The sequence below is a fragment of the Magnolia sinica genome, chromosome 10, assembly GCF_029962835.1.
Source record: "Magnolia sinica isolate HGM2019 chromosome 10, MsV1, whole genome shotgun sequence".
Taxonomy (NCBI): Eukaryota; Viridiplantae; Streptophyta; class Magnoliopsida; order Magnoliales; family Magnoliaceae; genus Magnolia; species Magnolia sinica.
Window position 1 is genome coordinate 84969086 of NC_080582.1, and position 12433 is coordinate 84981518.

Here is a 12433-nt window from a genome sequence, read left to right on the forward strand (position 1 = left end):
CCAGCTAGAAGGATAGAGCTCAAATTCGGCTCAAGCTGAGTGAAGTTGCCAATTGAGCCGAGCCGGGTTGTTGACCGACCCGAGTTAAGTTGTCCAATCAAGCTCAAGGGCCAAGCCAAGCTGAGTTTGAGCTGGGTAGCCTGTTGGCGAAGTTGGGCCAAGCTCGATTCAGTTCAACTTGTGTATAGCTTTAGTCTTTAGCATAAATGACTTTTGGCGTGTACGGTGAAAATGAGAGCGGCACCGGATTGGGTGGTGGTGCTATGCACCACCGACCTTGCTGATGTGTTGACATCACCAAGTTTTGTGGTCCCATCATGAGGTATGTGTTATATCCCAACCATTCTTTCATTTGGTGAGCTCATTATAAGGCTTGAATCGAAAAATAAGACAAATCCAAAGATCAAGTGGACCACACTACAAAAAGCAGTGAGGATTAAATGTTTACCATTGAAATGCTTTTGAAGTTTAAGTTTTAGATCAATATGACATTTGTTTTTACTCTTCATCCAGGTCTGTGTGACCTTATGAACAGATTGAATGGAAGTGGGCCATAAGAATGTTTTAATGGTGATAATCAGTCCCACTGCTATTTGTGGTGTGGTCCACTTGAGATTTGGATATGACACATTTTTGGACTCGTGCTATAAAATGAGATTGCCAAATGGACGAACGGTATGCATATAATATGACACATTTTTGGACTCGTGCTATAAAATGAGATTGCCAAATGGACGAACGGTATGCATATAATATGACACATTTTTGGACTCGTGCTATAAAATGAGATTGCCAAATGGACGAACGGTATGCATATAATAAAGACTTCATTGTGGGGCCATGTAACTTTGATCTAATTTGAACCGTTGGTACAACTCGGAGATCGAGGAGCATCAGCGGTTGTCTTCACACGACACGTACCCAAACCAGCCAGATCGGTGGTGTGTGGTACACCAGCCAATCCGCTTCCCCTGATGGATGGAGCAGACATGACTTTTGTCATGTACGGTGAAAATGAGAGTGAGCACCTGATGGATGGACTGGATCTTACATAAACATGATGGGCCAGTTAGAACTTTGGGATATGTTTGGTGCATGGTCCATCCATGCTGGAGCTCAATTGATCGTCAGTCCGGGTGATATAATTACTCGCCCTATATATAAGACCGTCACCAGCCACACTGCAGTTTGTACTGCTTCCGTGTGTTGAACCAGCGATTGTTAATCGCCTGTCCACATGCACCTGGCTGAATGGTTGTTTGAATCCAAAACTCAGGATCGACTAAGACTAGCTATTATAGATTCTTTGGAGCTTTTTTCCTATAAATGTTGTAACCTGATGTTTGTAGAGATGATAATTTAATATGAGAAAAAGATCTTAGAATATCCCAATACTTCCAAATCCTTCTAAACTCTCGCTCATTGAGATCAATGCTATCTTCCAAGTGGTTCATCATTCCATTAGCATTCGAATGCTCCATTTGTGAAAGAACTTGACATCTCTCTCTGGAGGTTAGGCTAAACCCAATAAGTATATCCACACACCCAAAGCAAGCTTTGCCATCCTTAGTGACTGGGCCAACTTGGCAGTCCAAGTGGATCCTTACTCTTGCTCCGGTGGTAGACTCTCGGGAGTTTCAACACCCGGTCAAGGGTTCGAGTATCCATAGGTGGTGAAATCCCACTATGGCGTGAGTGTGTGGGGTTTGTGTGCGTGTTAAAAAATAAAAAATAAAAACAAGCCTTGGCAGTCCGAGTCATGACTCAACTTAGGACCAAGCTAAGTTGGCTGCTGCTGCTACTTAAAACCATGCACAAACCACATCCTTCAAGAAAATGATAAAAATAAAAATCCTATGCTGGTAGCCCATCTTTAGAAGGGATTTTAAAAATAAAAAAAATCAAATAATTATTGCAAATTTGCTATATGATCCTCTTATACACACTTTTACTAAAATTACAGTAACAATCCAATTCCTTTCATGTTAAAATGCAGAGAAACCAACCATAGTTCAATCAGAAACATGCGCTAGAGTTAGGAATTTTAGTAAGAAAAATACATGAATTTCATCAAGACAGGACTTGTAATGGCCCACCGCCCATGTATCAACTCCCCGTTCTAATGTTCTCCTGCATGGGACTGCCTCTGAGGACCTGAAAAGAAGGGTGCATTTGTGAGTTGCCCATGCTTGTAGAGTGGTAAACGACTCTGATACCACCTGTAGAACAGGGAAACCTCTCATTTAAGATTGGGCTCGTTTGGGTTTGGGATTGGTGGAATCCTCTTTTCTACCATGGGAAAGAAATCATTTTCCGCCATTTGCAAAAACAAAAGCAGTTGTTGAAATTGATTTCCATTTCCATGGTTTCTTCAAAAAAAAATGGTGATTTCCATTTAGGAATAGAGATTTCTACATTGGCCATTTAGGAGGTCCCCATTCCACTAGTGGGATCAGAGCAGTCTATGTGATTAGATTGCCAAAAAATGGTATTCTGAAATACCATGTGGGGATTGTGAGAAGTCATCAGTTCTTTTCTGGAAGAAGTTCCTCTGCAACATCTACTGCATGAATTTCTACACTTCGTCGTGTAATCAAGAAAAAACTTGCCAAGCTCCTTTTTGGGGACCGGAATGAACTTCCCGATGATGGCCAGAGGCCAGCTGAATAAAGGAAGACATTAAATGAAGCTTTTTGCCAAGTTGAAAAGGGGGAAAAATATGCAAAACTTCGAGTAAAATATAAGCAATCACCTTCATCATAGGAAATGCTTAGGAGATTCTGACCATAAGTATGAGAAGTGAGCCATTCATCAGGTGGGTTACACCATGAACATCACTTGGCCTAAGAATCTGGTCCGCTCCCTATGTGGTGAGTCTTGTGACACATGTATGATGAAAAAGGATGGGTATAAAAATTTGACCAACGGCCTATATTGATGGTACTCGCATGAGCCACCTAATGAGTGGATTATGCCCACCTGATGAATGTCCCAAATCTTATAAGCATTTGACACATTGGCCCATGTGCCACTCTACATTTCTCAGAGTATGATCATCAACCACATTTGCATGATACTTGCCTTATGAAAGCAATAGCAATCGAAACAAGCCACAATTTCCAATTGAGTCTGACAGTCGACATAAACTTCCCAAGAAACTCGATGATCAAAACCTACAACACAACATCCGCCGTAATCAAATGCAATTAGATGTGATAAGATACCAAAAACCTGGAACGTTTAAAAAAGATTATCTTACTTGGAGTATAACGGTGAATGCGATGATCCCCATAAAGAAGCGATTTCTCCTGACACCGCTAAAGACATTGATTTCATCAGGCTTTCGAGCATTGAATTCATTGAATACCTGCATACCGGAAAAACATTAGACTTGTGCCTATTTGAGGAAACTTAAAACGTGGATATGGAAAACCAACATGAACTCTTCAGAATATGGAAAAGTGCAAATTCCAACAAGAATTTCATTGTTTGGTATTAAGTGTTACCATTGCAATGTTAAAAGGTCTGTAGTCAAAAGGTGAAAGGCATCATTGATAGCCTTGGAAATCTACATTTAACATTTCTTTTAAAGAATCCCATATTCCATGATTTTTTAGTAAAACCTCGGAAATAGAAATGATTTCCAACCCTACTTTTTTTAAAAAAATAAAATTATTATTTATTATTTCTTGCACCCTTCATTTCCAACGGAAAAAAGGTTGGTGGTCCACATTCAACCGAAAAAGAATGAGTTGGATGGCTAGGATCTTTCAATCTGGGATATTTTTGGACAGCACGGTCCATCCATGGTGGGCTCAATCAGATCAACAGCCTAGAGAAATTATCCATGAGGTCCACTTATATGAACTAGGTCTCCTTTCATGATCAAAATTCATACTTACCTGGCACAAAACAAATGTGTTGAAAATCATGGTGTTCTTCAATTTTTCAGCATGGTCCCTGTTGTCATGCTTCAAATGCAGAATACTCGTGCCCCCAAAGTTAAGAGTAAGGAGGACAACCACTTGATATAGAGCCTGCAATCTCTCAACCAAAACCTAGTCAATCTTACAATAATCAAGTTTTAAGATTCGGCGACTCGAACCCACTTGTTGATTCTGAGTCAACTCACAAATCAATGATAAGACCTTTTCTAGTATCATCAAGGTGGACCATCCATTTTCCCAACGACTAGTTAGATGGTTAGGATCATCTGAAGTGATATTGAATAGGTTTTTAAGCAGAGGTGGACCCCACATGATTGATACTGCAGATCAAGAATCGTACTTTTCTAGTATGATCAATATGGACAATTCATTTTTCAAGCAATCAATAGTATGGTTAGGATTGCTTGATCAACGCAATTTTTCATAGGGGTTGCCAATCAATGGTGGGACCACTTGTGGATGGTCCACATCACTATTCATTGTACATGTGGCCCACCCTGAGTGTACCATTTTAATTGGGCTACTCGGCCAGGTTAGACAATTTTCAGTTCTGATTCGTGGTGCCAAACCAGTTCGAATCAACTCGGATGAGTCGTCAATCCATGATATGATATGATATGATGATTACCAATAACTAGGGTTGTCAACGAGCCAGATGAAGGTCAAGCCCCGCTCACAAAGTAAAACCTAGGCCCAAACCAGCCCAAAGAGGCCAAAAACAAAAAGCCCAAGCCTGACCTATGATGGACATGCACAGCTTAAGTGAGCCCAAACAATCTACTTTTGTGCAAGATCCAGGTTTTTCATCAGGCGTGCACTACCAAATTACAAAAATTCCCTTGGAAACCTAAACGGTCTGGGCCAACAGGTTCTTCGACACAACCCAAGCATATGTCCAATTAATAAATATGCTTTAATTAAGGCCTCGGCCCAGCCCAAACTGGATAAGGGCAGAAACCCGACAGGTGAGTCCTGCCATTGACAGCCTTGTCTATTGGGCTTACGGACTTGGTCCGCTTCATGCTGAGCTTGGGCTGGACCTGGGCCTATAGTTTAAGCTTGTTTATGAGTTGGGTCAGGGTCAGGGTCAGGCTGCGTATAAGAGCTCGTCAGCCCACCTATATTGTCAGCATCGTGCATTATTGGGCAAGCCAAATGAAAGGCCTAGATCTTGCACAAAAGAGTGCGGCCAGGCTCGGGCTTGGACCTGGACCATGCATAATCATCACGGGCCAGGCTTGGGCCTATTTATCTTGGCTTGTCACAAGCCCGAGCTGGACTCAGGCCTGGGTTTTTACTTTGCAGGTGGTCAGGCTTGGACAGACCTCGGCCTGGCCCGTTGACAACCCTAGCCCCACCCATTATTCAGTTTCTGAGGTGAAATGAGTACAAAAGAAGGGTTTCATAATTAGAAAGATGTGTACCTGCAAAAGTAAGTTTCTCCACATGATATTTGAAATGAGAGGTTCACTGAGAAAGTAGATAAGAAAATTTTGTCAACATTGTAATGAAGATAATTGACTCAGGTGATCTGCATAATATGGGTCCACATGGGACACGTAATGTACATGTGCAAGATCCAGCCCCCCCATTCGGAGGACCCCACCATCAATATGCCATGGCAGAGAAAAGGGGGGTTGGATGATCCTAATCACTCGATTTGAAAAACTGACCAACCCACATTTTGCAGCCTTGTTCTAATTGAGTGGTTAGGATCGCCCAGTTGTCCTGATTTTGGGTCATGGTCAGTCAGTGGCAGTGACCGGGGCAGCACGACGGAGATCTTGGACAGACATGTCACATGTTACCAATTAAAATTATGTATGATAAGGGCATGGGACGAGTAGTGTGCAATTGGCATTCCTTGTGTATGGTTCCACAAGACAGGATATGATCACACCTATACATGGTTCTAGCCACAATGAAAATGGTTTACAGACGAGGAGTGGATGCTCCATGCAGTACTCCAAAGATTCCCATTTCGTATGCCTCTGGCTATTTCTGTATGGTAGTTTTATTTAGGGACCATTTGGGTGCACAGAAAGCTCATTTAAGATAAAGATGTCCATGTCCATGATTTAAATCTTCAATGTATGTTGAGATGATGTGTTTGGATGTGTGGATAAGAGGGTCAATGAATGTTGGGATATTGTGTTTAGACGACACATCTCGAAAGTCCTTTTTCCTTGGAGATCAGTGTAGCGCAGTAGCATATATTGAAGAGGCAAGCTATGAAACACATCCACAAGACACAGGGCCTGAAATAAGTGGGCCCTAAACCGTGTCAAAAATTCATGCCATGTAACATTGGATTGCATCCATGGACAATTGCATTCCACCCTTCCCCATGGACACCACAAATATTCAAAAAAAAACATTGGACACTTGTCTTAAGTGAATGTTGCATTCAATCACTAGAAAGCTCCCTTGGACATCCACATCCATGTCTTAAGTGGAGCTTTCTGCGCATCCAAACAATCCCCTACATTATGGCAACAGCTGACGCGACGCATGCACGGTTTCTCTAAATATTCCATGGCATATTTGTATGTGATACCCTTCTTTGGCTTTATAGAATAGAGGTTAATGTAATTGCATTCAAATCTTTATCTTTATTATAATTATTGTTGTTGTTATTTGTATGGTGGAAAGCTAATTGAAATAATCTTTTTTATCATATGGTTGTCTATTATATTAGTTTATGGGGAATGATCACGTGTTCTTACTAATGGTAATTATCATACATTTGAGCTGTGTTGGGCACACCATGATGTGCATGTGGAATCCAAACCATGAATCTGGTGCCCCTCACGTGGACACCACAAGAAGCAATGTGTAATCATTCCTAAGGCCTGTATATTCGCCTGTTGTCAACCACCTGAGTTTTGTTTGCATCCCTTCAGCCTAGTGGGGTGCGTCTGATGACTGCTTTAAAAGACATACACCAATCTAGAAGTTTCTATGATGGACGTCCCCTACCCAGTGTCCCCCATTGTTCCATTTGGTGTGGCCCACCTCAAATATGGATCAGGCTGGATTTTGGAGAATAGGCCTAACATGGGGGTGCTTCTAATGGACGAGTTGGATGGCACTCCCATGTCACAGTGGGCCCATAAAGCTCGTTCATATGGTAATTACAGTATGTTTGAACATATGTGATCATTTCCTCAAGTTTATCTTGCTCCATATCCACATTCTAATGAATCTAACCTCCAACCGACTGGGTTTCTGTGCATAAGGTGATCTGTTGGTGGTTCGGTAGCCAAAGCAAGTGCTCCAAGAGTATCCATGATGAGGTTAACCCAAAGGAGCTGCAACATAGCTGAAAAAGGTGAGAACAACATAAAAGAAATACAACAAAGAAAAAATGGGAAGAAATGGCACTCACCTGTACTGCATTTAAAGGAACATCGCCGGATGAAACTGCAGACACAACATTTATTATAAGGGCAGCAACATTAACCGTAAGCTGGAACTGGATGAATTTCTGAATATTTGCGTATACAGACCGCCCCCAACGGACAACCTAAAACAAATAAATGAAATAAATACTCATCCATAACAAAACCAATGTAAGCTTCAATATGGTGTCCTAAGAATCTTTACACCAACCTTCACAACTGAAGCAAAATTATCATCCAAGATGATGATGTCTGAGCTTTCTTTTGCGACCTCCGTCCCTTGAATGCCCATAGCAAGGCCTATATCTGCCTAAGAACCAACAAGACAAAAATTAGAAATGTGATGAGAAGAGAATTACCACAATGTTAGTGTTTGCCCAGCTGTGGGTCACACAGTTTGTGATATCTCTGGGTTTGGACAGATCAGGACCGTTATCAAGTAGGTTTGAGCATTCTGGCAGGCCCACATTGTTGTGATTGTACAACATGTATAAAGGGGTGGGCACTTTGACATGTTTTCATGTTGCAAATTCTTCTGTATCTGTAAAGACAGAGATCCAGGGAGTCCCACATAATCTCAAATCACATCTTTTATACATCCTGTATGATGGGCATGATAAACGGAAAACCTTTAGTATTCAGCAATCAGCCCTCTATGCATATATACATGAATGTACACATAATTGGGATATCATACCTACCTATACAGGATGTATACAAGATGTGATTTGAGATTATGCGGGGCCCACTGGATCTGTATCTCTATAGTATCTACAGGTATTTCCCTCCCCTTGGTACACATGTTTCAATGTGAGATGTTCTTGGGTCCAGGAAAGAGGATTTATACACAACTGACAACGTCACCCACTTAACACTATTGTCTATTGCAGAGTAGTTTGGGAGAAAGAAAGAAAGCAAGTAAGATGAAACCTCATGCAATGCAGGGGCGTCATTAGTGCCGTCTCCAGTTACAGCAACAACATGCTTTTTTTTTCGTAGTGCTTTAACGAGAAGAAGCTTGTCATTAGGGGAAGACCTTCCCATCACCTACACATCCAACTCTATGAAGTTAACATACAACCAATCTCTTAACAAAAAATAGTTTACATGCATTTATTCAATAATTTGAAATAGTAATTTATTGATCTTGATGTACAGGTAGTTGAGGTTTCCTCAAGTCCTATTTAAGCAATAGTTCTAAAACTGGCTGACTTGATTCAAAACTCGGCCGAGTCAACTTGACTCAGTGAGATTTCGAGCCGAGTCTTTGAGAAACTCGGAAATCAGATTGACTCGGCCCTGACTCAATGCTTTGAGTCACTCGCAGGGCCAAGTGGCTTCAGGTTTTTATTTTTATTTTAGAATAAAAAAGGAAGTAAGGAGAGGGATTTGAACCCACCGCCTCCACTCCAGCAAGAGAGGTCTTAAACCAGCAAAGCAACAACAACAAAACTATTAAAATTTTCTGTTTTATTTTTATTATCCTGTATTTTTCTTAAATATGTATTAGTTATCTAAATATTTTTACTTATTAAATCGCAAGTCGAGTCAAGTGCAACCTGATCAAGTCTTCAAGCTGACCTGATCCAGTTAGACATCGAGTAGAGCCCGGTTTTTGGGTTTTTGAACTATGATCTAAGCTAAATAGGGGGTAGGGGGGATGAGTGTTTGAATCATACCAAAATTTTATCAGCAATTTTGTCTCTATCGGCATCAGTACGGTCGCGGAATGACCTTCCTTCAATGACAGTTGGCTCTGTAAACTCATGATTTGGCTTAAGTATCCCACACTCCAAAGCTATTGCTTTTGCTGTCTGAATATTATCTCCAGTCACCATGCGCACCTGTTGGTTTCAGTTCCCAAAACATGAGCTGAACTTGAGGAGATTAAATATTAGGGCATGTTTGGTAGAAGCCTAAAAATGAGTTCATCTCATTATAGTTAATTGTGGTTTATGTATTAGAGATCATATTTATTTTTTGTTAAGGGATTAAAAATAATCTTGATAACCAGCAATCACGATTCTAATACATAATTATGATTAACTAAAACGAGATTAACTCATTTTTGGGGTTTGCCAAATAGGCCTTTAGCGTCAACCATGAATAAATGCAGATTTTCTTAGCACCATATATAGAACATAATAGTTTCCAATCAATAAATGACATTGACAATTAAGTACACAACATGGGTCATCTTAGACAAACGCATTCAAGGACACAAGCTTCCATTTTGTTGTGGTTTTGCTTAGAAACCCTTTATAGAGGATGGATTTTCATCCATTAGGGTTTTGAGGGATAACCCAATTCATAGAAGATGGTTCACACAATCGTGAGAGAGAGAGAGAGAGAGAGAGAGAGAGAGAGAGAGAGAGAGAGAGAGGAGAAGCATATGGACACCCCTAGGGTTCCATTGTGGGATGACATGATCTATGGTGAGGACCATCTATCACGGTGTCCCCCTTGATCAATGTTTGTGGACATCCCTCCTTGCAACAAAACAAATCCAAAAAGAATGTAAATTGATAAAGCATTTGACATGAACAAAAAAAGTAAGCATGTGTAGAGTTCGTTGATGTGCACAATTCCATATATTTGAGGACAACGGATTGACGATCCAAATCAATGACTTGGTGTATCCCATTGTGGCTAGAGGATGCCTGGACTTGTATTGGAAGATCCCAACCTGTCAATTGGTGGCTAACAATTAGATGGTTAAGATTAAAAATATATATATACAAAATATGGGTTAGGACCTCGGCCGAACCCCCCTTGTGGGCCCCAAATCACATGGGCACCGCCTCACACGAGCCGCCCACCCCGAGTATGTCCCCGCATCCCACAGGCTACCCCACTCCAGCCTGGTGTGAAAATGCCCCTGCATTAATCACTCCCGGTGAGGAGTCTCGAACACAAGACCTCCCGCTCTGATACCACTTTGATGCAGGACAATTAACCACTTGCTCTAAAAACTTGAACTGATAGAGCATGGCAAATTAATCCCTTTATCTCATAGCCCAGGCCCCACATCTTATGGGTTAGGACCTCGGCCAAACCCCTCTCGTGGGCCCCAAATCACATGAGTACCGCCTCACACGAGCCGCCCACCCCGAGTGTGTATCGGCACCCCACAGGCTACCCCACTCGAGCCCGGTGTGAAAATGCCCCTGCATTAAAACCAATGTAACATTACCTTTTATCTCGATTATATACATGATGCATTCATTCATTGTCCTCATTAACGCTTGTGGAACATGCTTATTCATATGGGTTTGAGAGGAATTCCACCAGTTGTCCTTGGGCACTTGAGATTGGACCCAATAGTTGTTGGCCAAGAGAGTTGTGGGTCATGGATCTTAGTTTCTTGGCCAAGACCATGTAGGTTCTTAGACAAACCGGTGGTATTTAGATAATGATCATCTTGTGTGAAGGGATTAACTTGATGTCAGGATGGATGGTCTCCACCATTAGGCACGGCATCAAGTCGGTGTGCCTTAGCCCTACCCCATATGAGAGTGTAAGTGTGCATGAATACAAGTTGTTAGTGCATTGATTTGTGCATCTTGTTTGTTAATCACGTGAGTCCATGTGTCATGTACTCGGTTGAGCCCTTAGAAGCTGAAGATCAAAGACACAAGAGGACATGATCACCAAAGGGCAAAGAACGGGTAAATGAGTTGCCTCGGTGACCCTAACCCTTGACCCAAAACAACCCTTAAACCTCCAGATGATCTTGACCTTATAGGTAAACATTGTTGATCATCCCTTAGCCTTAGGAGCCTAATTGGAACATGATAACTACAACTATAAGAGGTGCAAAGCTGCTGTGAAATCGTATGCCCAAAACAATAGACTTTCGAGTGGTGCTCAATCTCATCGAGCAGACCTCGAGGGGTCTTCGATAACATCGAAGATTCTCTCGATGAAATCGAGTAGGTAACTTAGATCTATTTAACAAATATTTATATTTTTATCTGAATTCCTCGATGGCATCGAGGACCCAAGAAAGGGTCTTCGATGGCATTGGGTAGTAGAGTGTAAACTGTCCAGCAACAATTCGGTTAGAAATTTGATTTTCTCGATGCCATTGAAGCCTTGTTCGATGCCATCAACAGATCTGTTTTCTACCCTTTTTGATCGTTGAAGCTCAAACTTTCTGTAAAGGGCATTCGATTCTTGGGCATTTGGATGGGGTTTTGATGCAATATAAGCTTAGGTAATTCCATGATCATATTCTTCATCCCAAGCCTCCAAACCAATAAGTTATAAGTCATCTTCCTTGAGATTAATACTCAAATGAGGATTCTAACCTCCACCTTGAAGATATGCTTGAACTCCACCATTTTTTAGAGTTTAGACCCAACCTTTATAGGTATACTCTTATCTAAATCCTTTAGAAGACCCATTTAAGTGAATCCCCTAGGAATTACAACTTCCCATAACTTGTAGGAGATTCTACCAACCTACCATCACCTTAGTCACCTCAAAGGAGAACTACATGCAAGGTGGTTGATCGAACTATATGATTATTGTAATAGATGTCCTAAATCGAGTCTGTTACTAGGTTTGTCGATGCCATCGACAATCTGTTCAATGTCACCTTCGATGGCATCGAACAATGCTCGATCCCATCGATATTTTCCAGATTTTCTTTAGTTGATCGCTGGACTAACTGGGCACCTTTTCGATGCCACCGATGAGTGTTCGATGCCATTGATAGGATTAGTTCGATGTCATCGATGAGTGTTCGATGCCATAGAGAAATTTTGAAAAATCATGTTTTCTTTGGACAGTTGAGGTGTTAGTTCGATGACATCGATGAGTGTTTGATGCCATCGAAGGATTAGTTTCGATGTCATATATGAGTGTTCGATGCCATCGACAGATTCTGTGCAGATTTTTCGCAAAGCTGCGAATTTGCAGGATTTGTTTCCGATTTCGTTTGGGATCCTTTCCAAAGCTATATATATATAGGTGTAAATGAGATTGGGAGGTATTCCAAGTGTTTCTAAATCGTCCTAGGGTTTCAAAGGGTGTAGCAAGGGTGAGATTCGAGGTTGTTCGAATCGGGTAATCTCTCTCTTT

General features: G+C 41.4%; 1 protein-coding gene across 7 annotated transcripts in view; it reads right to left on the bottom strand.

Annotated features, from left to right (window-relative positions):
* Positions 1-1911: 1911 nt before the first annotated feature.
* The window catches only part of LOC131217255 (calcium-transporting ATPase 5, plasma membrane-type-like), a 54839-nt gene continuing 44317 nt past the window's right edge, over positions 1912-12433 (bottom strand). For 6 of the 7 annotated variants that reach the window (XM_058212117.1, XM_058212119.1, XM_058212116.1 and 3 more), the window contains 10 exons: positions 9028-9192; positions 8279-8395; positions 7560-7658; positions 7336-7473; positions 7158-7258; positions 5372-5417; positions 3903-4037; positions 3260-3367; positions 3082-3173; positions 1912-2662 (listed from right to left, as the gene is read on the bottom strand). In XM_058212117.1, the coding sequence (XP_058068100.1) occupies positions 2425-2662; positions 3082-3173; positions 3260-3367; positions 3903-4037; positions 5372-5417; positions 7158-7258; positions 7336-7473; positions 7560-7658; positions 8279-8395; positions 9028-9192 (1239 nt within the window). In that variant the 3' untranslated portion in view covers positions 1912-2424. The remainder of the gene's footprint in view (positions 2663-3081; positions 3174-3259; positions 3368-3902; positions 4038-5371; positions 5418-7157; positions 7259-7335; positions 7474-7559; positions 7659-8278; positions 8396-9027; positions 9193-12433) is intronic. The other variant, XM_058212120.1, reaches the window with a different exon arrangement.